At 48.3% G+C, this 25,602-nt stretch overlaps 1 protein-coding gene across 2 annotated transcripts in view; it reads left to right on the top strand.

Moving 5' to 3' along the window:
* The window catches only part of ELAPOR1 (endosome-lysosome associated apoptosis and autophagy regulator 1), a 79,256-nt gene extending 59,348 nt beyond the window's left edge, over positions 1-19,908 (top strand). The window contains exons 11-24 of one of the 2 annotated variants that reach the window (XM_085023747.1): positions 3,060-3,237; positions 4,539-4,667; positions 5,046-5,136; positions 7,463-7,568; positions 7,833-7,970; positions 9,308-9,571; positions 10,942-11,115; positions 15,011-15,191; positions 15,495-15,591; positions 16,049-16,150; positions 17,337-17,463; positions 17,541-17,719; positions 18,380-18,545; positions 19,613-19,908. In XM_085023747.1, coding sequence (XP_084879873.1) covers positions 3,060-3,237; positions 4,539-4,667; positions 5,046-5,136; positions 7,463-7,568; positions 7,833-7,970; positions 9,308-9,571; positions 10,942-11,115; positions 15,011-15,191; positions 15,495-15,591; positions 16,049-16,150; positions 17,337-17,463; positions 17,541-17,719; positions 18,380-18,545; positions 19,613-19,681 — 2,001 coding nt within the window. In that variant the 3' untranslated portion in view covers positions 19,682-19,908. Of the gene's footprint in view, positions 1-3,059; positions 3,238-4,538; positions 4,668-5,045; positions 5,137-7,462; positions 7,569-7,832; positions 7,971-9,307; positions 9,572-10,941; positions 11,116-15,010; positions 15,192-15,494; positions 15,592-16,048; positions 16,151-17,336; positions 17,464-17,540; positions 17,720-18,379; positions 18,546-19,581 lie in introns of both variants that reach the window. The other variant, XM_005663592.4, reaches the window with a different exon arrangement.
* The last annotated feature ends 5,694 nt before the right edge of the window (positions 19,909-25,602 follow it).

The raw sequence follows: 25,602 nt of genomic DNA, 5'->3' as shown, positions 1-25,602 counted from the left end.
GTGGCTAGTTATGGTTGCCTTTGCTTCCTTCTGCCCCACTCTTTTTTTCCTGTGCCCGCAGCATTTGGAAGTTCTGGGACTAGAAACTGAACCCTCGCCATAGCAGTGACCCAAGTCACAGCAGTGACAACCCCAGATCCTTAACTGGCTGAGCTGCCAGGGGATGCCCCTTCTGCCCCACTCTTTCCCCTCCTGACTTAGACCAAAGCCTGCTAGATCCCTGGTGCGCTCTGATGCATGCAAGCCTGGGGTCTGCCCTCTCCTGACCACCTGGGGGCCTTTAGCTGCTGGGTGGGGCCAGATCCAGTGCTCCCACCCTGTGGTCCCGCCAAAGGGCTGCTCAGGGAGGAGCCCTGGAACAGGCAGGGTAAGCAGTGCCCAGGAACCTACATTCCCTGGGAGGGCCTGACAGAGGCCTCATGCCTCAGGCCCACGCTGGTTCTGCTGTCTCATGATTTCACGTGGTCTTCTAAGCTATAGATTGTTTTATTTTATTTATTTTTTGTCTTTTTAGGGCCACCTCTGTGGCATACGGAAGTTCCCAGGCTAGGTGTCAAATTGGAGCTATAGCTACTGGCCTATGCCACAGCCACAGCAACATGGGATCTGAGCTGTGTCTGTGACCTACACCACAGCTCACGGCGACACCAGATCCTTAACCCACTGAGCGGGGCCAGGGATCGAACCCACAACCTTATGGTTCCTAGTTGGGTTCATTACTGCTGCGCCACGACGGGAACTCCCTAAGCTGTATTTTAAGATCAAGAAACATCTTGGAGTTACTGTCGTGGCGCAGTGGAAATGAATCCAACTAGGAACCATGAGGTTTCAGGTTCAATCCCTGGCCTCGCTCAGTGTGTTAAGGATCTTAGTGTTGCCATGAGCTGTGGTGTAGGTCGCAGACATGGCTCAGATCCCGAGTTGCTGTGGCTGCATTGTAAGCTGGCAGCTACAGCTCTGATTCAGCCTGGAAACTTCCATATGTCATGGATGCGGCCCTAAAAAGCAAACAAAAAAAGAAAAGAAAAGAAACACATCTCAAGCCGACTCCTATGACTGCCTGTGTGGCCTTTGCTGTGCCTCCGAGGTTTCTCAGGGACTCAGAAGGCCAATCTGTTGGGGTTGCTGAGTGTGCACCTCCGAGAGCTGGCCCAAGTCAGTCTACTGGCTCCCCAGACCCTTCTCTCTATGAGACTCCAGGAGACAAGCAGGTAAATAGGGTTAGAGCCCCAGGCCAGGGCTCTGGCCACTGGCTGCTCTTCACAGGGAGGCAGGCTGATCTGGGCAGGGCAGCAGGTGTCTATCTACTCACCTTTAATGAAGGCAGCATGAGCCCCTTTTAAGATCTTGTCATTTCTTTTTAAAATTTCTTATTTTTGTTTTTATTTTTTGGCCACGCCTGCAGCATGTGGAAGTTACCAGCCAAGAAAGTGAAGCCACGCCACAGTTGTGACCTGCATCACAGCTGCAGCAAGGCCAGATTCTTAACCCGCTGTGCCACATGGGAACTTCCCATCTTGTTGTTTCTTACCCTGAATAAAACCAACCGATGCCTTATTCGCCCACCTTTTCACATGCACAGTTTGCTGCACAGAGCATTTTCATCATGCCCTCAGGGCCATCCTCCTGTCTCTGACTTGCCTGAGGGCCACACAGGAAGCTTGGGGCTGCCCAGCCTCAGCCCTGATTCACCAGGGACCTCCTGCTGTTCATCTCTGCTCTATCCAATGCCTCCAAGACTAGGCCAATGCATCACAAGACTAGGGTGGCGCTAGTAAGTGCCGGACACAATTCTTCTCTTTTTTTTTTTTTTTTTTTTTTTGTCTTTTGTTGTTGTTGTTGCTATTTCTTGGGCCGCTCCCGCGGCATATGGAGGTTCCCAGGCTAGGGGTTGAATCGGAGCTGTAGCCACCGGCCTACGCCAGAGCCACAGCAACGCGGGATCCGAGCCACGTCTGCAACCTACACCACAGCTCACGGCAACGCCGGATCGTTAACCCACTGAGCAAGGGCAGGGACCGAACCCGCAACCTCATGGTTCCTAGTTGGATTCGTTAACCACTGTGCCACGACGGGAACTCCTCACAATTCTTCTCTTGTCCACTGATCTGGTGGCTGATTGTTACTCTGGCATTCCCCCCTCCCCAGTTTTTTTAGATATTATTGACACATAACATTGCGTAAGTTTATGGTGTATGACCTGTTGATTTGATACATTTATATTGTGCCAAGTGGTGACCACTGTAGAGCTGGGTCACACATCCATCCATGGGGCCACACAACTACCATTTCTTTTTGGTGGAGAGAATGTTTAAGATCTACTCTCTTAGCAGCAATCTAGTATGTAATACAGTATTATTCATTTCTAATCACCATGCTGTACCTGAGAGCCCCAGAACTTACGGATCTTATAACTGGAAGTTTTCACTCTTTAATCAACCTCATTCCTCTTGCCTTGATGTCCCAGAGAACGCAGTGTGTGTACCCACACGAGGACAGGGGCCCTTGCTAGATGGTAAGCCCCTTCAGGGCAGGGTTCATGTCGCATTCATCTCTGGGGCACGTCGATGTATTTGACTTTCTATAAATGCCTACGGAAGAAGTGAAAAGGCAAAGAAAACATTTGGAAGTCAAACTGGGACACCTCAGCCACCCCCTCTTTCCCCAAGGGCTAAGGAAACCATCTCCACTCCATGCTTTTTTGTGTTCTGGGCTTTTTCGCTGGCTGCTTTTCCTGCGACACTGGTAATACGAAGATTCTACTCTAGAGTCAGAGCTTTCTCTGGAGACAGCTGGTCACCCCACTCCCTCTGAAACACGAGTCTTCGTTCAGCCTATCCCGATTCATCCAATAAACATTCATTCAGCAGATACTTATTGAGCACGACCACACGCCAGGCAGGGGGCCAGGTGCCTGGGATGTGTCAGTGGCCAAAGCAAAGTTCCCACTCTGGTGGAGCTTTTGTTAGAGCCCAGAATCCCCCACCCTTAAGGTAAATGCCTGAAGGTGAGCTAATCCCACACAGGCAGGCAGGCTGAGTCGGTCCCTGTTTCTGCAGACGCAGCTCATGTACAAGTGGGCCCAGCCGAAAATCTGCAGCGAGGACCTGGAGGGGGCAGTGAAGCTGCCCGCCTCTGGTGTGAAGACCCACTGCCCACCCTGCAACCCAGGCTTCTTCAAGACCAACAGCAGCACCTGCGAGCCCTGCCCTTATGGCTCCTACTCCAACGGCTCCGGTAACCCCTCTCCTGCCCCACTCCACCCCCACATCCCTTCCCACACCACCCCTGTGGGCGGCCCACGTGGACACTCTGGGGGGCAGCCGATCTTGGACTCGTCCTTCCAAGGGACACAGCAAAGGCCAGGCCACCTCTGAGGACTGAGTTCAGGAGAGGAGAGGCTGGGGTGGGCCCTGACCATAGGCCTGAGTCACACTTGAGAATATCTGCCTTCCTCTTCATTCCAACCTTGAATGGGACTCAGGCTGAAGGGACCTGATCCTCAAAACAGAAGCATGCAGGGAGTTCCCATTCTGGCTCAGCATGTTAAGAACCCGACTAGTATCCATGAGGACGCGGGTTCGATCTCTGGCCTCACTCAGTGGGTTAAGGATCCAGCATTGCCATAGCTGCAGGGTAGATCGCAGATGTGACTTGGATCTGGCATTTGCTGCGGCTGTGGTGTAAATCAGCCACTGAAGCTCCGACTCAACCCCTAGCCTGGGAACTTCCATATTGCCGCAGGGCACGGGCTTAAAAAGACAAAACAAAAGCAAGAACCCAGAAGCTTCCAGCATGTAGCAGGAATGCTAAAAGGAAGGTTTGGGGAGTGGGGATGGCCAGCTTGACACAATCAGAACTTGTAAGCCACTCTGCAAAAAGGAGGTGGGGGATTTGTGTTGCTACTGATATGAAACGCATGTGCTGATAATTCTGTGACAAAAAATGGGAACTCTATGTATCAGACTAGAAGAGACATTTCAGCCTTGAAATGGACAATCTGATGGACAACAAGTAGGCCGGCTGGAATACTGGAATGAAGGGTCAGTATTTACACCCTGAGTTGGTTAAATACATTGTCGGAGTGTTAGATACATTGGTTGTTGGTTTTTTTGTTCTGTTTTGTTTGTCTTTCTGCCTTTTCTAGGGCCGCACCTGCGGCATATGGAGGTTCCCAGGCTAGGGGTCTAATCGGAGCTGTAGCCACCGGCCTACCCCAGAGCCACAGCAACGAGGGATCCATGCCGAGTCTTCGACCTACACCACTGCTCATGGCAACACCAGATCCTTAACCCACTGAGCAAGGCCAGGGATCGAACCCACAACCCCATGGTTCCTAGTTGGATTTGTTAGACGGGAACTCCTAGATACATTGTTAATTAAATACATTGTTAATTAAATACATTGTCAGAGTCAGCTCGGTGGCACTGCGCCCCACCCTGTCAGGCAGCCCTCTGCTGTTGTGTCTGTGTGATGGCAGCAGAGTCAGGGTGGCTGCAGCCTTCCTTCTGAATGCATGGATCTTATGGCTCCCCCAGATTGTAGCCACTGCCCAGCAGGGACTGAACCCGCCGTGGGGTTTGAATACAAATGGTGGAACACGCTGCCCACGAACATGGAGACGACCGTCCTCAGTGGGATCAACTTTGAGTACAAGGGCATGACAGGTAAGCGCCTCCTCCTTGACCTTGAGCTCTCGACTCCCTGCACAGCCACAGGCGCTCCTCCCACCTCTCGTTTCTTCCCAATAGTGATGTCAGGAGAAAAATGCTCTCCCTTGAAGCTCCACTCCCTGTGGACATATACATATATTCTGCCAAACCTTAATTTTAGACACAGAAACAGAACTGGAAACAATGTACACTCACTCCAAAGGTCAGGCTCAGGGTTTAGACTCTTTGACCAGAGCAGCACAATAAATAACACGGTTCATATTCAGTGCTGCCTTAAAGGCTGGTGTTATCTTTTGACCAGAGTGTCACCGGGGTGTGGGTTTGTCCTGCACCCGAGACCCCTGGGCATTAATCCCCCCTCTCCTTTTCCAGGCTGGGAGGTGGCTGGCGACCACATTTATACAGCCGTTGGAGCCTCAGACAATGACTTCATGATTCTCACTCTGGTGGTGCCAGGATTTAGGTGAGGATTACAAAGCTAAGGGGAAGCCCAGGCCACTTGTGGCCACATCCAAGTCCCCGAGAGCTTGGAGTGCTGGGGAGGAGAGGGCTTCTGGCTTGTGGAAGTGTCAGCGCAGCGCAGAGGAGACCGCGGTAACGGTCTGACAAAGTTCTCCTGAGTGCTAACACTCGTTCGTAGTTGCTGCCCAGGCTGGTCGCCTACTGCTCTCTCATCCCATCTAGCTCCTCCCATCATTTGGCCTCATGCTATTCAAATTCTTCCTCCTCAAAGCATCAGATAAGATTTTTTTAAAATCTATAAAAAATACGGCCAGAAGAGCCCATAGGTAATTCATCTTTATTTGGGGAAAGAAGATTGGGAGAGATTGTTCTTACTGTTATATTTATCCCCATATCCCAAGAAGACCTAAGATAATAAGCAATTTGTTTGCCATTTAAAAAAATACTACAGGCAGTGTGGTATGGTGGAAAGAACACTGAACTAGAAGACAGGGCACTTGAACTTTGCCACTTACTGGCTTTGTGAACTTGGGAAAGCCACTGTGCCCCATTGGCTTTAGGCTCTTTGTCTGTTAGTCTGATTTTGGACTAGCTCAGGTTGAGACCATTATTCCAGTCCATCAGCACCACCATGTAGACAGGAGCTGGGAACTGGAGGTCCTCAGAATTCAAGCAAACGGTCAAAGCCAAAAGAAAAGCCATAAATGTATTTTCAAACCAAAGTGAACTCTTATGCCTGTATGTGTTTAAAAGATGAAGGGGACCCACTGAATGGGCTTCCCTATTACCAATGTGGCTTCTCCATTCTCTCCTTCAAGCTCCCTTATTTCTATCCCTGGCACAATGCTCAGCCTATGGTAGTTGCTCCAAAGGCATTAGTTTCTGGGAGTTCCCATCATGGCTCAGTGGTAACAAACCTTACTAGTATCCCTGAGGACTTGGGTTCAGTCCTTGGCCTTGCTCAGTGGATTAAGGATCCAGCATTGCCATAAACTGTGGTGTAGGTTGCAGACACAACTCGGATCTGGCATTGCTGTGGCTGTGGTGTAGGCCAGTAGCTGTAGCTCTGATTTGATCCCTAGCATGGAAACTTCCATATGCCCTGGGCATGGCCCTAAAAAAAAAAAAAAGGACAAAATGGTATTCGTTTCCCTTCCCTTAATTTACATTACTCAGAACTGAACAGCTATATCCCATGTTTATGAGGTGAGCAAACATTATTAAATTTTTTTTGGCCACCCCATGGCATGTGATGTGGAAGTTCTAGGGCCAAGGATCAAACCTGAGCCACAGCAGTGACAATGCCAAATCCTTAACTGCTAGGCCACCAGGGAACTCCTCAAACTTCTTAGACTTTTGAGGGATAACAGTCCCCAAAGCACTTCCTCACTCCACCCACCTCACCACCCTACCCATTGGGCAAGGCTCTCTCTTTCCCAAAAGGACCAGCCTGAACACTATGCTAAGGAAATTGCAAGTTGGGAGTTCCCTGGTGGCCTAATGGTTAAGGATTTGGCATTGTCACTACTGTGGCTCAGGTTCAGTCCCTGTCCCAGGAATCTCTGGATTCCGCAATTGTGGCCAAAAAAATAAAAATAAAGGAAATTACAGGTTGAAGTACTTTTTCATTCGACCTAGGCAAAACCCCTGTTATCCTGGGGCTGGGGTGGGGGTGTTGAGCTGCCCAGTGACTGTAGATAATTGACATCTTATGATATTGCAACTTTTTTTTTTTTTTTTTAAAGGCTGCACCCATGGCATATGGAGGTTCCCAGGCTAGGGGTTGAATCAGAGCTGTAGCCGCCGGCCTATGCCACAGCAATGCAGGATCCCAGCCACATCTACAACCTACACCACAGTTCACGGCAATGCTGGATCCTTAACCCACTGAGTGAGGCCAGGGATCACACCTGTGTCCTCAGGGATGTTAGTCAGATTCATTTCCGCTGAGCCTCGATGGGAACTCCTGACATTGCAACTTTAATGTGCATATGAATCACCTGGGAATCACAGCAGTGCATAGATCCTGATTCCGTGGGTCTGCAGACCACCTGCTAGCGAGACCATGCAGTGCTTTACAAAGCACTTCCACATCTTCTGGGCCTTTGGATTTCAGCACAATGATGGGAGGAAAACAAGAAAGATATCACTTTAGTGTTACAGGTGAGGAAACTATAGTTTGGCTAAGTCAAGGTCACACTGCTAGTGTGGCAGAACTGGATTTAGTCCGCGCTCTTTCCAACATATTCGGAACTTCGTCCTATCCCCCAGCAGACCCTTTGCTGCCATCTAGCCTCTGGGACTGACTTTGGATTTCTGCCCCGCAGACGTCCCCAGTCGGTGATGGCAGACACGGAGAATAAAGAGGTGGCCAGGATCACATTTGTCTTTGAGACCGACTGTTCCGTGAACTGTGAGCTCTACTTCATGGTGGTATGTGGTCCTGGCTTTGCCTGCTTTGGTGCTTCCAGGGACTACTGGGAGGGTTGGCCCCCCTGCCTCGTTGGCGCACCAACAGAACGGACATCCTTGCTCATGGGGATTTCACAGAGGAAGGGCCCGACTCTGTCAGGGGCTGCACCCTTTAGCGTGGGTCTAACTGACTGCTGGCCCCCAGGATGGCAGCAGTGTGGGCACCCTCTCCCCCTCCAGCCACCCAGCTATGATGCCTTCTTCACTCATCTGTCTTGGGTTCAGGGTGTGAATTCTAGGACCAACAGTCCGGTGGAGACCTGGAAAGGTTCCAAAGGCAAACAGTCCTATACCTACATCATCCAGGAGAACACAACCATGAGCTTCACCTGGGCCTTCCAGAGGACCACATCTCATGAGACAGTAAGACCCTCCCCTGCCTCAGACCCCCCCAGCTCCCAGCGGGGACCTCTGACCTGGGAGAGTGCCTAGCATTAGCTTAAGTATGAGCTTGAGCTTCAGAATCCAAGGATTAGAAGACTCTAAGCAGTCAAGCAGAGAACTGCCTCTTCCGGCCCCCTAAGGAGCATCTCGCCTTGTCCAAATAACTTCCAGGGGAAGATGACACTGCACACTCCTAAAATTACCTCTCCCTCCTGAGCAGACCCTGCCCTGAGGCCACGTGTGATGCCTGATCAGATATACCCTATTCAGCCCTGTTCTTGTTTATAATAATAATAGTAACTCGGTTTTCTCTTCTTAACCCAGAGTAATGCAGTCTCACTGCAAGAAAACTTAGGAGACAGAAACAGGGAGTTCCCTTGTGGCAGAGAGGGTTAAGGATCCAGCATTGCCACTGTAGAGGCTCAGGTCGCTCCTGTGGCATGCATTTGATCCCTGATATGGGAACTTCCACATGCCGTGGGTGAGACCAAAAAATTTTTTTAAAGACATGAGCAAAAAAGAAGAAAATCACCCACAATCCTACTACCCAGAGATAACCCAGTTAACATATGGAGTATCTCCTAGCCTTTATTTCTCCATAAATACTTTTTTTCTTGTATAAGGAAAAAAGTGCTTTTTTAAAATATGAGTATCTACTGCATATATCCCCATGGTACTTAATATTTTTATATGTCATTTAAACTGTTCAGTCTCATTTTAAAATGACACAAATGGGGAGTTCCCCTTGTGGCTTCGTGGGTTAAGAATCTGAGTAGTATCCATGAGGATGAGTTTTGATCCCTTGCCTCACTCAGTGGGTTAAGGATCTGGCACGTTGCTGTGAGCTGTGGTGTGGGTCACAGACATGGATTGGATCCCATGTTGCCGTGGCTGTGGTGTAGGCCGGCAACTGCAGTTCTGATTCAACCCCTAGCCTGGGAACTTCCATATGCCGCGGGTGCAGCCCCCTAAAAAAAAGACCAAAAAAAAAAAAAAAAAAAAAAAAAGACGCAAATGTAGGAGTTCTCTTGTGGTGCAATGAGTTAAGGATCCAGCATTGTCACTGCAGAGATTTGGGTTGCCGCTGTGGTTCAGGTTCAATCCCTGGCCCGGGAACTTCCACATGCTGTGGGTGTGGCCAATATAAATAGATAGATAGACAGATAGATAGATAGATAGATAGATAGATAAAATGACACGAATGCTTCTAAAGATTTTTCTCAGGCATCATAGGTTAGCTCATGCTCTAGGTCCAGAGCACTCAACTGCTGCTGCTCAGGCCTTGGCCCACTCTCCTCTTGTCTCTTTATTTCCAGGGGAGAAAGTACACCAATGACGTGGCCAAGATCTACTCCATCAATGTCACCAACGTTATGGATGGGGTGGCTTCCTACTGCCGTCCTTGTGCCCTGGAGGCCTCTGACCTGGGCTCCTCTTGCACCTCTTGCCCTGCCGGCTACTATATTGATCGGGATTCAGGAACCTGCCACTCCTGCCCGCCTAACACAATCCTGAAAGCCCACCAGCCTTACGGCGCCCAAGCCTGCATACGCTGTGGTCCAGGGACCAAGAGCAACAAGGTGCCAGCAGTGGGCCGTGCATGCTACCCTTGGCCATCTGGATGGGCCACCTCAGAGGGTGGGGGTTCTCGAGGGGCTGATACCCAAGGACTCCCCCCGCCTGGTACACTCCTAGAGGATGCCCATCCAGGCTCTGACCTCGGGTGGAGAGTTCTTAGCTTGGTTTTCATGGTCTGGGCCTCAGTCATGGACAAGTCTCCTCTTCAGGGGATGGGAGATCTGTGACCTGGTGCAGAGGGTTCTCTGGCATCTGTGCAGCGACCTGAAGGGAAGGAGTAATGGGACCTGTGGCTCAAATTCAGCCAACTTCAATGCAGCCCCTTATCATGCCCCCTCTTCTGGGGGAAGGTAGCCTAGCTTTGCTGGGACATACCATTAATTGGCAGTGCTGTCTCCTCTCTCAGGGGTTTCTTCTAAAGTGGAACAGCAGTGCTGTTGCCCCAACACGCTGTCTGAATCTAAGAACATACTGCGACCAAAAGCTCTTAGTGATTCATTAATGCTTTTAAACAAACTTGTTTAAAACTGATCACAACCACAGGGACACACATCCCTGTGCGTAAGACATTGTTTATAGAGTCTGCAGACATCGCTCAGTTTAGCTGTGCAGTAAATGCATCAATCCTGCAGATCCCTGGCGGCCTCTCTGGGGCACCTTGGACTTGCCACAAACATCCTCCTCCAGGGCTCCCTCTGCTGCTCGGGGAGGGACTGACAGTAAGGCCACTCCTGCATGGGGACCTTAAGACAAGCAAGGAAGGGGTTTATGGTTCAGTTTCTCGCAGAAAGCCTGGGGCAAAGGAGCCTGGGGCTCAGTGATTTTTAAATGGGGGAGGGGACCAGGCTTGTAGCTGCTCTTCTGCCATCTAGACACCCTTCTTCCAGTTAGCCCCCTGTTGTCTTCTGCTTGCACGTAAGAAGGGCTAGTTCATGTCTTCAGAGATATAACCTAGGCAAAGGAAGAAGGCTCCAGAATGTGACCAAACTACCTACTGAAAAAGAAGTCTGGGTTTGTACATTGTATATATGCTAATGATTGAATGGCGAGAGGTACATAGACCCCACTAGCCTCTGTTTCGGATCTTTTCTTTTTCTTTTATTTATTTATTTGTGTAGGCTGCAGCCCGCAGCAGCTTGATATGGGATCTCAGTTCCCAGACCAAGGATGGAACCTGGCTCACAGCAGTGAAAGCACTGAACCCCCAACCACCAGACCCCCAGGGCACTCTGTTTCACATCTTTTACTGCCCACCAATCCGTTCTTCCTCTTCTTTTACCCCACCCCCCTCTGTGGGCTGGACCAGGCTGGGGAGAGTCCTGCCCCTCTCCGCCAAGCCCCCTCAAGGCCTAACACACCCCTTTCCTCTCAGATCCACTCTCTGTGCTACAATGATTGTACCTTCTCAGTCAACACTACGACCCGGACTTTTGACTACAACTTCTTGGCTTTGGGAAACACTGTCTCTCTGGCTGGAGGGCCGAGCTTCACTTCCAAAGGGTTGAAGTATTTCCACCACTTTACCCTCAGTCTCTGCGGAAACCAGGTAAGGTGCGCAGGTGCTGATGGTGTGAGGACAGGGGTGGGGGCAGTGGATCAGAGGCCAGAGAGGACACAGGAGATTCAAGCAGAGGATTGAGGAGATTCAAAGGTTGTTTTTTGTTTGTTTGTTTGTTTGTCTTTTTGCCTTTTCTAAGGCCGCTCCCTCAACATATGGAGGTTCTCAGGCTAGGGGTCTAATCGGAGCTGTTGCTGCTTGCCTACGCCAGAGCCACAGCAATGCCAGATCCGAGCTGCGTCTGTGACCTACACCATAGCAACGCTGGATCCTTAACCCACTGAGCAAGGCCAGGGATCAAACCCGAAACCTCATGGTTCCTGGTCGGATTCGTTAACCACTGCACCACGACTGGAACTCCTGTTTTTTTTCTTATAATGAAAAATGTTAGGAGTTCCCATTATGGCTCAGCCAGTTAAGAACCCAACAGGATGCATGAGGATCTGGGTTTAATCCCTGGCCTTGCTCAATGGGTTAGGGATCCAGTGTTGCTGCAAGCTGTGGCATAAGTTGCAGACATGGCTTGGATCTAGAGTGGCTGTGGCTGTGGTGTAGGTTGGCAGCTGTGGCTTCGACTCAACCCCTAGCCTAGGAACCTCCATATGCCACACGTGTGACCCTAAAAAAAATATATATATATATATACATATTTCAAAATATTTGTATTGGAGTGGAGTACAGTTGATTTACAATGTTGTATTAGTTTCAGGTGTATGGTAAAGCGAATCAGTTATATATAAACAGATATCCGTTCTTTCTTCCCACATAGGTTACTGCAGAACACTGAGCAGACAGAGGTTTTAAAATTATTATTTTCCCTGGGGACTTTTGTCTCTAAAATCAAATCATTTGGATTATAAACATTTAGGAAAATGAAAGTATTTAAAATAAGGTGTACACTTACTCTTCTCTGACCTTTTTCCCTCAAAATGATTATACAAAAACTATGCACGTACATCAACTCTACTTCAATTAAAAGAAAAAAAAAACTACCCAGGATAGAGCTTTTTATTTTTTTTCCCCTTAAGAAAGTAGTCTTCAAGGAGTTTCCTTCGTGGCTGAGTGGTTAACCAACCTGACTAGGTGACTAGGATCCATGAGGATGCAGGTTCAATCCCTGGCCTCACTCAGTGGGTTAAGGATCCAGGCTTCGCCATGAGCTGTGGTGTAGGTCGCAGACATGGCTCAGATCCTGTGTTGCTGTGTCTGTAGTGTAGGCTGACAGCCGTAGCTCTGATTCAACCTCTCCCTAGCCTGGGAACCTCCACATGCTGTAGGTGCAGCCCTAAAAAGCAAAAAAAAAAAAAAGTAGTCTTCAGTAATCATGGCACATGTCACTTGTTTTCTAGAGGCTGGATAAAATATTCTTAGTTCATCTATATGTATCTTTGCTGATAGTGCATGTTACCATCAGCATTTCACACTGTTGCAAATATTGTGGGTCCAAAATTCAAAGGCAGACATGTAAAGGGAAATCACACCGTGACTGTGCTTGACTAAATTACAAACAAGTCTTTAGTGGTTGGAAAGTTAGTTTCAAATATTACGAAATCAAGAGCATCTTGAGTCTGTGACTCTGGGTGGAGCTAAGGCCTCTACACCACAGCAGCATGCAAAGAAGTTGATTTGTTGGGAGTTCCATGGTGCACAGTGCATTAGGGATCCTGTATTATCACTGCTGTCACTCAGGTTACTGCTGTGGTATAAGTTTGATCCCTGGCCTAGGAACTTCCAGAGCTTCTGCATGCTGTGGGCATAGCCAAAAAGGGAAAGGAAAAAAAGAAGTTGATTTGTGTATATAGAGAGAACATGCCAAAAAATAAACTAATCTATGAAAGATTAGACACAGATGTCTCTACCTTGTTTTTTGAAAGTCTTTGAAGAAGTTAGAAGAAAGCCTTAGAAGTGACAGTGATAACTTGGGAATTGAGACTTATTAAAACAAGCCCCAGGAAGTAAAAGTTCATTCAGTGAGTTGGGAGAGGGAAGATGGGAATTTGGAGATTTTTTTTTTTTTTTTTTTTTTTGGTCTTTTTTAGGGCCCTATCTGCAGCATATGGAAGTTCCCAGGCTAGGGGTCCAATTTGAGCTGCAGCTGCCAGCCTACACCACGACCACAACAAAGCCAAATCTGAGCTGCATCTTTGTTTTTTCGGTTTTTTTTTTTTTTTTTTTTTGGTCTTTTTGCCTTTTCTAGGGCCGCTCCTGTGGCACGTGGAGATTCCCAGGCTAGGGATCTAATTGGAGCTGTAGCTGTGGGCCTACACCACAGCCACAGCAACGTGGGATCCGAGCCACGTCTGCGACCTACACCACAGCCCATCACAAAGCTGGATCCTTAACCCACTGAGCAAGGCCAGAGATCAAACCCACAACCTCATGGTTCCTAGTCAGATTCGTTAACCACTGAGCCGCGACTGGAACTCCTGAGCTGTGTCTCTGACCTACACCGCAGTTCACAGCAAGGCCGGATGCTTATCCTACTGTGGAACCTATGTTCTAATAGATACCAGTGGGGTTTGTTACTGCTGAGCCACAACGGGAATTCTTATATAATGTAAAGATTTCCTTCCATTCTCATGTTCTTTATCTACTTCTTACAATTCTGAAAATAAACTGAGATAACAGATTTAGCAACTTAGCTCTATTTGTACTAAAATTTATAACATTGAAATTCCTACCTTCTAAATGCTTAGTCCAGGATAGAACTAGAGACTCTCGTGCTAAGTGAAATAAGTCAGAAAGGGAAAGACAAATACCATGCGATATCACTTATATCTGGAATCTAATATACTGCACAAAATGAATCTATCTACAGAAAAGAAACAAACTCGTGGACATGGAGAACAGACTTGTAGTTGCCAAGGGGAAGGGAATGGGATGGACTGGGAGTTTGGGGTTAGTAGATGCAAACTATTTCCTTTGGAGTAGATAAGCAATGAGATCCTGCTGTATAGCACAGGGAACTATATCTAACCACTTGTGATGGAACATGATGGAAGATAATGTGAAAAAAGGTTGCCTATATATAAGTATATATATCTGGGTCACTTTGCTGTACAGTAAAAATTAACAGAATATTGTAAATCAACTATAACAATAATTTTAAAAATAAATGCTTAGCCCACTTAAATTTCAAATATTGAACAAATGATTTCATATTAGCAAGCAAGTTGTATATTGATATTCTATAAAATTAAGGACCTTAGAAGGAACAATATCTCAATGTTTCTTTTGTTACAAAATCTCGAGGAAGGCGTCTCAATCCTACCGTCTTCTAGAGTTCTGTACAGTTTGGGTTGTTAAAGACTGGAGGAAAAGCAATCTTCTATTGATAAATACTTTTAAATGGAATAGGTTCCAATTGGTCCTAAGATGTGTTCCTTTGAGATAGAGAGAGGGCTGACTATGGGGTCTGTTTTAACCCCCTGGGAGACTCTGTCTGGAAAGAGCTTCCAAGATGAGCTCCGAGGAAGACCCAGAGAAGGAATGTGAACCAGGCCAGGTGTTCAAGTAATTCTCATGGGATCAGTTACACATTTCAGTATCTAGGTACAGAAGGCCCTTAACAGGTGGGCTGGTAGGTGGGATCCCCACATGGGCTGCCACCATCACAACCCTTCTCACACAGGGCTCCCTGGGGACTCCAAGCAAACAAGACTGGGGATCTCTGAGCCAGAGTGTGAGAAACTAGGACACCTGGGCCTTATTCTCAGCTTTAAATCTGTCTTGCAATTAGAACTGGGATGAATCATTCCACTGCAACATACTCCTGGAAGGCTGAAATTTTAGATGTGCGAAAACTGTTCCCTATTGCCTTTGGGGAGCTTGTGGGAGTTCCTCTGTACCACTCACCCCTCCACACTTTTCCCCACGTCCCCAGGGTAAGAAGATGTCTGTGTGCACGGACAATGTCACCGACCTCCGGATTCCTGATGGCGAGTCGGGTTTCTCCAAATCCATCTCGGCCTACATCTGCCAGGTGGTCATCATTCCCTCGGAGGTGACAGGCTACAAGGCCGGAGTGTCCTCGCAGCCTGTCAGCCTCGCCGATCGACTCATTGGTGAGTAGCACAGGTGCTCTAGCCTGTGTGAGCGTGCATCTGTAGGAGAGGGAGTGAGGCTGCCAGGCTCTGAGGGAAGAGGCCCCAGAGGAGGGACCCAACCTCCCGACCTGGTTTCTCTTCCATGCTGGGGGACCAAGTGCCCACGGGGCCACTGACAAACCTGTGGTCCCCTCTTTCATGAGCCACCCAGGGATGGGAGGGGATGAAGGAAGGAGGGATGTGGGCAGGTACGGAAAGAACTGAAGTGGGTGCCAGCTAAATGCTACTAGTGAGAACTAAACAGGAGCTCTGATTTGGCAGGGGTGACAACAGCTATGACTCTGGATGGAATCACCTCCCCAGCTGAACTTTTCCACCCGGAGTCCTTGGGAATACCGGACGTGATCTTCTTTTATAGGTGAAAATGAGAGGCCAGGCAAAGGCCAGTGCAACCCAGGGCTCCTCTGCAATCTCTGTGGCGTCCCTCCCTCTCTCGCCACCTACTACTTATCAAGCCAGAACACATCCAAGGTCTAGCAGATCCGCCCAGCCATGAGCACGAAAGGCTGGGAGTTTCCCACGCCAGCTTCTTGGGCCTTACTGGGGCAGGTCTGCCCCTGGCGGCGGGGAGGAGTATTGGATGACGACCCTTCCCACCTAAGGAGGCTCCTAGGAAGGCTCATGCACTTGCCAGCCTTTCTAGACCAGTGCATTTCCCCTTAACCAGATCTCCCTGAGCCCCACTCTCTCCTGTGTGTCAGGCTAGACACAAGTCCTGACTTCCCCAGCGAGGGAACTGTTCCATGTTGAGTTCGTGGCTCTCCAATGGCACAGATGAGTGACTCGCTCCCCCATGGTGGCTGCTTTCTCTGCAGGTCCAATGATGTGACCCAGTCCTGCAGTTCTGGGAGATCAACCACCATCCGCCTCAGATGCAGTCCCCTGAAACCTGCTCCTGGAAGTCTGCTGCTGCCAAGGTAAAGGCATGTAACAAAGTCTCCCTTCCTTGGCCTCATTCGGTCCCAGGAACCAAAGATGACTGAAAAAGATCAGAAGAGGAGACCATCCGAGATCTATTCGTGGGCTCTTGGGAATGCAGTCACGGTTCTAAATCCTTGATCTTTAGATGTCAAGAAGGGAGCAGAAGGAAGAGTCAAAGCTACCTTGGCTCTCCCTGACCACCATGGGGACAGCAACCCAGCAAAGTGACTAACTGCTGCGGCTGAGAGCCAGATCCAATTCCCTTCCTCCACTTACTAGCTCTGTTATGGATACAGTTCTTCTTTAGGGCTCTTCCTCCTTTCTTGTAAAATGAGGATAGTAATACATTTCTTCAGGGGGTCGTTGTGAGGGTTAAAGGAGGCAATGAAGTTTGAGGACTTGCCCTGGTGTCTGGCAGGACTTGATATTATCATGAGGATGAGTAAAGGTTTAGGAAATCCTAGGAATCTCCCCCCAACTGAAAGACCCACGTCTGAGTTTAATAGCTGAGTGCACTAATTTGATTGATTATAGACCCCCCCCACCTCCCTTTTATTTCATATAACACCAACTAACCTCTTGAGGGGCACTGGTGTCTTGAGGAAGGTGGTTTGGGAGATGCTGCTCATAGACAACCACTGATCAGGGAGACGGGGAGCCGAGCAAGACCTTCTGACTCAGCAGTGGTGTCAAAACACTGTCCTGCTCCCCACCCTCCGTACCCTTCTATCCCCTCACCCTGAGAATCCTGTCCTTGTGGCGAACATCTCAGTAAAGAATGTGACACATAGCCTGAGGTTCATTCCTGAACCCTCCCCCACCAGGGAAGCTGCATCAAAGTGACTCTTGGAAAATGTCACATGTCCACGGGGAGAAGCGGAGCCTCTGAGGGCTTATTTGGGCAGCCACGCTAGAGCTCAGACAGCTTACGTTAGCTCTCATCTGAGGTCAGCAGCAAAAGTGGGCAGAGGACGGGAGCCTGGGGGAGGCCAGGAAGGCCTCTTCTCATCAGGGAAATCGGAGAGCAAAGCCTGGGTTAAGGGCTAGTTGGAAGGATCCTGGTGGAGCCAACAGTTTGGCAAGGAGAGGATGTATCAGGCAAGCTCTATCTGAGAGGACTTCAGCCAGATCTTCCCAGCAGCCCAGCGAGTGAGTGCTCACATCTCCTTTCTGCTCTGCCAGCACGTGCTCCGATGGGACCTGTGACGGCTGTAACTTCCACTTCCTGTGGGAGAGCGTGGCCGCTTGCCCGCTCTGCTCAGCTGCCGACTACCATACCATCGTCAGTAGCTGCACAGCCGGGATCCAGGTAGGTTTCGCTGTGTGGGGGCTTCCCAGGAGAGACGGGAAGGTGGTGTCTGAGTTCCTTGTTTTTCTCCCCAATAGAAGACCACTTACGTGTGGCGTGAACCAAAGCTGTGCTCGGGTGGCATCTCCCTGCCTGAGCAGAGAGTCACCATCTGCAAAACGATAGACTTCTGGCTGAAAGTGGGCATCTCTGCAGGCACCTGTACTGCCATCCTGCTCACCGTCTTGACCTGTTACTTCTGGAAAAAGAATCGAAAGTACGTGGTGGGATGTTGGAGTGTGGGGATGGCTGGGGTTGGATCACTGAGCTGGGAGGAGAGCGTCTAGAGAGAGCACAAACTGATGGGGCCTTCTTTGCTTCCTTCCTTCCTTGCTTCTTCCTTTCTTCCTTGCTTTCCTTCTTTCTTTCTGGTCGTGCCCACCACCCATGGTCAGGGATTAAACCCGTGCCACAGCAGTGACAACACCAGATCCTTAACGGCTAGGCCACCAGGGAACTCCTGGGGTTTCTCTCTGGGGCTTCAACCAGAGACTTGTTGAGCCACTTTTCCTTAGTTATCCTGACTCCTAAACAGGGATGGTATCACATGGCATTCTATGAATGGCTGTTAGATTCTCAAAAGAAAAGCAAAGAGAATTCTTAGTTTTGTTATTGTTAAAAATGAAAACAATGACTTCACAGTTCCATTATTTCTATTAAGCTTTGAGGTCACAGAAACAGCTAGACTTAAGGAAAAAATATCACTGATCTGGGAGACAAGATTCCTTAGCTATATGGCCAGCCCAATGCCATTGTGGTACGCTTCAGCTCTGTTACCCACGGCATGGGAATATCTGTTTATGGCCCAGCCTTTCTCCTTCTTCCCCCTGCATTCCATACTTTGATGTCCCATCTTTCCCATCCCCTTGTTTCCTAGACTGGAGTACAAGTATTCCAAGCTGGTGATGAACGCTACCCTCAAGGACTGTGACCTGCCAGCAGCTGACAGCTGTGCCATCATGGAAGGCGAGGACGTGGAGGACGACCTTATCTTCACCAGCAAGAAGTCACTTTTTGGCAAGATCAGATCGTTTACCTCCAAGGTAGGGACCCTGGCCAGTGCACTGAGCTCAGCCTGGAGCACTGGAGAAGACACCAGTCCTGGGACACCGAATGGCCCCATGCCATTTAGGGACCACTGTCCTGCTTTCTGTGCTTCTGCACCTGGCTTCTGCTTTCTGTGCTTCCACGCTTTCTTCTGGGGCCCTTTACAAGCTTCCTTCTCTCCCAGTACGCACTCCCAGGGATGGACTGTTTGGGCCTTTTAACTTCTAGGAGTATTGGACCATCCGTGTTGTAAAAATCCTCCCTCTCCCCCGCCCCATTTTTTTTTTGGGGGGGGGGTGGTGATCTCTAGGATCAACTTCTGGTGAAAGTGAGGCTCTCCTTTGGCCAGTGGAGGGTGCTGTAATCCAGATATCAGGGTGCAGTCCTTTTGGGGTTGAGTCATGGCCAAGTCTTAAGCTCTTCATCCCTGAGCAATTCTGAGCTGGGAGAGTTGACTCTATGTGGGCAGGTGCATGAGTTGGAAGCTCATACATGTAACATAGGCAACACTGTTGCTGGGCGTGAGGCAAGCAGAAAGGATTCCAGCAACAGCTCCAGGGCCACTGCCCTCTGCAGCCCTACTCTGCCAGCACCCACAGCTCACTACTGCTCTGAACCAGTTCGTCCAAACTGGGTGGGAAGGGGAAAGGACGGGACTGGAGGGATGGCGAGGAAAGGCAGGCAGGCAGGTAGGTACTGGCTTTGCTGAATCTCACTTCTTTGTACTGACCTTCCAGGGTGACTCCCCCGGCCTCCCCGAGACCTTGACTTTTTTTTTTTTTTTTTTTTAATGGGAAAACTACTTACCCTGGGATCCTTGGGTGTTTCTGGAAGTTCTAGAAACTGCAAAGATGTGAAGCAAGGGTTTTAGAGATGCTTCTTATCCTCTGACTGAAGGGAACAAGAAGAAGAGAAGAGATCTTATGGCTCATGTTTCCACAAAGGCACTGCAAGCAGGAATTTCCTGAGGGTTCCTTCTGTCACCTGTTTTTCCATTTCTCTCCTTTGTTCCCCAAACTTGTCCACGTGCAGCAGCCAGCTCCTGTCACCATCTCTCTTTCAGAGGACTCCTGATGGATTTGACTCGGTGCCACTGAAGACCTCGTCAGGAGGCCCAGACATGGACCTGTGAGGGGCACTGCCCTGCTGCACCTGCCTCCTCGCCGGGCACAGCACCTTCTAAACCTGTGGCAATGTGGGTGCCAGCTTCCTGCCACACCCACTGCTGGAAACCTCTTCATTGTGGCCTTATCAGAAGTTTGAATTTCAGATCTTTGTTTTGTTTTTTAATAGAATCCCTGAACCCTCCTTTCTGCTTGCCTCAAACCTGCCAAATATACCCACACTTTGTTTATATTACTCCCTTGCTTGCATCTTGTTTCCCAAAATGGTCCAGCCTTCGGAACCATCGCTTCATCGGCTCATATTTCTTAGAGCTCCGGAATGAAACTATTTCTCTCTTCTTAAGTATAGAGATGACTTCCTCTGGCCTCTTATTTAAGGGCAGAGGCAGCTGGGAGTTTCCCTGACCACTTGCCCTCAGCCCATGACTTAGGAGAGGCTGGCTCAGGAGGTACTGGCATCCCCTCGTGGTGGCCTGGACTCAGCTCTCCTGGACACCAGCGCAAATGGGTATAATGGATGGGTGGAGGGCAGAGGAGTAAGGCCTGGGTGAGAAAAGACTTGATAAGCACAAAAAGAGGCAAGGCGGAAGGTTTTTTGTTTTTTAAACTAGGTACATCATTCCCTTTTCTTAAGGAAGCTATAAATATTCTCACCAGAGTCACAGAGAAAGTTCCTTGAGAAAATGCCCTGATGGATCCATTCTTCCATCACCACCCCAGAGAGGAAGCACACTGCCAGTGAGTAAGAGTCCTCATCCTTGAGGCCCCTGTTCCTAGAGGCTTGGGCCATATTAGGGCACGGGTGTATCATGTTTTGAAAGAACACACGGAGGTGAAGGTTTTAATGGGGCCATGTGGGGGAGCCAGCCCACAACAGGAGGGGCCTGAGGTGGCCATGATGTCTGCTTCTAACCTGAATTCATCTGCTCAGCCACAGAATAAACAACCTCTAGGCTGCCCAAGAAAGGCATGGACTTCCAGTCCCTGCCCCAGCACCAGATCCAAATCAAGTCTTCAAGTAGGAAAGCCTGGGGGAGATGGACAAAGTGTTCACCAAACTGGGACCCTTCCCACTTTCAATTCCCTGTCCTCCCCTTTTTCCCATTCTCATTTCCTTCATGTGCTAAAAAACTAAAGAGACCTGTGGCCCCGGGTTTTGGTAGCACCCACTTTTGAAAGGTGAATAAAGTGAACCTCCTCTGTGGCCCTTTTCTCCACTTCCACACCAAGTATAAGCAATGACCTTTATGCATCTAGGATGGTAAAACTGGAGCAAGAGTTTAAATTCTCTTTTTCTTCCTACCAATGGCAATTCTCTTTCCCTCACTAGCAGACTAAAATGACCGTCCTTGGTCAAGGGTCCAATTGCCCATAGTTTGTGACTGTCCCCTTTCTCAAATGGCCATTTGTTGACCAGATGTTAGGTAAAGGACAGAAATGGCACTTCTCGGTGGTTTGTCTGTCACATGATGTTTTGCTGATCTGATTGGCCACTGCTGCCCTGCAGATGGTCTTATAAAAGAGACAGTGAGAACTGGATCCCAGCTTCGATGTCTGGCCAACAACAGCACCACTGAAGGCAGGCTGTTCCTTTGGTTCAATAAATCTAGAAGCTTTTCTTTGGTATCTAAATCCTCCCTCCTCTTGTAGGATTCAGGCTTTCAGAACCTGTGGCTGTGTTGGAATTTCTCCTGATGGATGCAGATAGCTAGCTTCTGAGCTCCAGCCTAAAGTTTTCTGTAGCATCAACAATACCCCAGGCATCTGCTTTTCCAGGGAACAGCTTTCTTTTGTGACAAAAGCCACAGAAGGTCTTTAGATTATTCTAGAGTCAGATGGAAAAAGTACATACCTGCTGACTTCTTTATTCTGATCTTGAAAGTGAGTTCCCCCAGAGCAACCTCAAACTCCACTGATTTAGTCATAATGCTTCAGCAGATCGTCCCTGTGTCCTGCCAGGAACTCATGAGCTATGCTGTCGGGGTCACCTGATGCTCCCTAAACAGCTTAGACGCATTAGATACTGTTTAATAGCTCTGCTGAGATGTAATTCAAATACCATACGATTCGCTCATTTAAAATGTACAATTTGGGGAGTTCCCCTTGTGGCTCAGTGGGTTAGGAACCAACTAGTATCCATGAGGTGCAGGTTTGATCCCTGGTCTCACTCAGTGGGTTAAGTATCTAGCGTGGCTGTGGCTGTGGCGTAGGCCAGCAGCTGCAGCTCTGATTCAACCCCTAGCTGCCTGGGAACTTCCATTTGCTGCAAGTGCAGCTGTAAAAAAAAAAAAATAAAGTATAATTTGATAGATTTTAGCATACTCACAGAACTGTGCACCCATTATCACACTCAAATTTAGAACAGACATTTTACGTGGGGAAAAAACTACAGTGTTTTGCACAAGCAATTGGGAGAGGGAATGTGGGCTCGGGAGATAAAATACTCAATCCTATTTGGTTACCTAGAGTCCAAGAAGACACATGTAACTCTCCTCATGCAGGTGTCACCTGTATGTGGCTGGGAATACAAATGAAGAAGATGGTGACTCAAGGACCAGGGGATTTCTTATGTTAACAAACCTTTTTTTTTTTTTTTTTTCAGTCTCACTCTATATTAAAGACTGACTATATTTATACAACAGAGACTTTGTAATGGATTTTTCAACGTTGTGAAACTCAATTTTGGTCTCCTCAAGACTGCCTGGATTTCCTTTTTGCTCTGTATTCCATAAATTTGTAGTTTGTTACAGGATGGGTATCTCCTGTCACATTTGTGTGTGTATGTGAAATAAAAACATAATTTCTAGCTTTTCTTTTTTTTTAACATAAGTTGGATGGCTGGATGGGTGAGTGAGAAGTGGTAAATGTCCTTGAAGCTTAAACTGAAGAGGAAAAGGATTCTGGCACTCCAGAGTGACAGAGAGAAGAGCGTGCTTAGGAGCAATGCAGACCCAGCACCCATCAACCAAAGCCTCGGATTCCACAGGAACAAAACACATCTCATGATGCTTTACCTCCCAAGATGGGGTGAGGATCAAAAGAGAACACTTAGCATGTCAGTTCCATTCCCTTCTGGTTCAGGTTTTTTGTTTTTGTTTTTTTGTTTTTTTTTGTCTTTTTGCTATTTCTTGGGCTGCTCCTGCGGCATATGGAGGTTCCCAGGCTAGGGGTCCAACGGAGCCGTAGCCACCAGTCTACACCAGAGCCACAGCAACTCGGGATCCAAGCCACGTCTGCGACCTACACCACAGCTCACGGCAACGCCGGATCGTTAACCCACTGAGCAAGGGCAGGGACCGAACCCGCAACCTCATGGTTCCTAGTCGGATTCGTTAACCACTGTGCCACAACGGGAACTCCCGGTTCAGGTTTTTCTTGGGTGGCACTGAGGCCAGCCACATAATAATGACCCTGCCAAGACAGGTGAAATTAGCTTATTTGGGTATGATGTGGATTATTATGGACTCGATGTAGATAAAATCCTAGAGGAAATAAAAGACCCACCATTTCCCAGGACAGCTGGATTTTCCTGCTTCAGGGCTTTCCTTCACAACAGTAGAGGATGCTTACTTCCCGAAAAAGAATTCCCTCAGCCGGTTGGCTGTGATTTACATGTTTTGATTGAGTGGTACCTAGGTTTCAGGGGTGCTTAAATACTTTGGACATCACCCCTGCTTACAAGATAAAGTCTAAACTCTTAAGAAAGGAAACTCACATTAATGTGGCATTTCTATGTGCCAAGCCTGGACTAAGTGCTTCATAGAATTGCCCTCTTGGTTTTCAGAACAGTCTAGAGACAGGGACAATTCCCATGATAACAGTTGAGGAAACTGCATCTCTAACAGATTTAGTAATGTGGTCTACACGGCCCCTAACACCACACCCTTATACTCTAACCACACTGATTTTTTTTTTTTTCTTTTCAGGGCCACACCTGAGGCATATGGAAGTTTCCAGGTTAGGGGTTAAATCAGAGCTACAGCCACTGGCCTCTGCCACAGCCACAGCCACAGCCACGCCAGAACCAAGCCTCATCTGTGACCTACGCTGCAACTTGCAGACAGGCCAGATCCTTAACCCACTGAGTGAGGCCAGGGATGGAACCTGAATTTTCATAGATACTAGTTGGGTCCTTAACCCACTGAACTACAAAGGGAACTCCCACACTGAATTTCTGACTGTCCCGCAGTCATAAGCTCTGTCCCACTTCCCTGCCTTGACATCAGCATCTGCTTCTGCCCCTGCCCGTTCTTTCCACCTGAGAAGACCCCCCAACCAGTGCTCAAAGTCACCCCAATGTGAAACCCTCCCTGCCTCAATAGCGAAGAAACAATTACATGGGAGTGCTGCAGTTAACTGAGGTGAATTCAGCCATACACCGTGCAGGGTCCCTGTGCATCAAATAAGCAACAGATACCACCAAGTGTGAAACTGGCAGGGAGGGAAATGTGTAAAATGAAACATACTGTCAGGTAACCAGGCAAGAAGATACTAATGACTTGGTCTAAAACTTAAGAAGACATTTAATTGATTAAGAACCACAGGGCATGATGCAACCACTATGGAAAACAACATGAAAGTTCCTCAGAAAACTAAATATAGAACCACCATATGATCCAGCAATCCCACTCCTGGGCATCTATCTGGACAAAACTTTGATTCAAAAAGATTATATGCACCCCTATGTTCACAGCAGCACTACTCACAATAGACAAGACATGGAAATAACCTAAATGCCCATCAACAGATGAATGGATTGAAAAGATGTGGTACATGTATGCAATGGAATACTACTCAGCCATTAAAAAAACACACAAAATGATGCCATTTGCAGCAACATGGAGGCACCTAGAGATTCTCATACTAAGTGAAGTAAATCAGAAAGACAAATACAACATGATATCACTTATATGTGGAATCTAAAAAATGGCACAAGGTCACCTATTTACAAAACACAAATAGACTCACAGATGTAGAGAAGAGACCTGTGGTTGCCAAGGTGGAGGGGGAAGGGAGTGGGGTGGACTGGGGATTTGGAGTTATAAAGCAAACTATATAATAGTTTGTTATATAATACAAACTATTATATTTAGAAAGAATAAACAACAAGTTCCTACTGTATAGCACAGTGAACTATCTCCCATCTTCTGGGAGAGACCATGATGGAAAACAATGTTAAACAGAATATATATATATGTTGGAGTTCCTGTCATGGCTCAGTGGTTAATGAATCCGACTAGGAACCATGGGGTTGTGGGTTCGATCCCTGGCCTTGCTCAGTGGGTTAAGGATCCGGCGTTGCCGTGAGCTGTGGTGTAGGTCACAGACATGGCTCGGATCCCGAGTTGCTGTGGCTCTGGTGTAGGCCGGCGGCTACAGCTCAGATTCGACCCCTAACCTGGGAACCTCTATATGCCGCAGAAGCGTCCCTAGAAGGTTGCATATACAAAACATCATGGACAATTGAAGAGCTACTCAAGGAGAGTTTGGAATATAAACTAATTCTATTTTAGGGCCGAAATTGTTTATTAATAACTAGTAATAAAATGTAGTTCCTGGAATTCCCTAGTGGCTCAGTCAATTAAGATTCTGGCATTGTCACTGCTGTGGTGCAGATCCAGTCCCTGGCCCTAGAACTTCTGCATGCCGCAAGCACTGTCAACACTTCCCCCCCCCAAAAAAAAACCCCAAACAAATAAAATAAAATGCAATTCCCCACATAATACAGTGTGGCAGGAGAACTGATCCCTCATTCCAATTGGAACAGAGGGAGAGGCAAGATCAAAGGCCCCCAGGTCCCCGAAGCCCTCCCTGACACACACTGTTTTTAAATAGTTCCTTCCTCTTTGCCCAAGAACAGCAACATCAATTTCCTTTGTGATTGCATCTCTTATAGGAGGGAGTGGGCAGTGAGAACTGGAGGGCACGT

Source organism: Sus scrofa, chromosome 4, assembly GCF_054392235.1.
Source record: "Sus scrofa isolate SSC_HxYL_T2T_F1_AM1 chromosome 4, Sscrofa_HxYL_maternal_Yorkshire_Landrace_v2.0, whole genome shotgun sequence".
In the NCBI taxonomy this organism is placed as follows: Eukaryota; Metazoa; Chordata; class Mammalia; order Artiodactyla; family Suidae; genus Sus; species Sus scrofa.
Note: the sequence above shows the minus strand (reverse complement) of the source record. Positions and strands in the feature narration are given on the sequence as shown.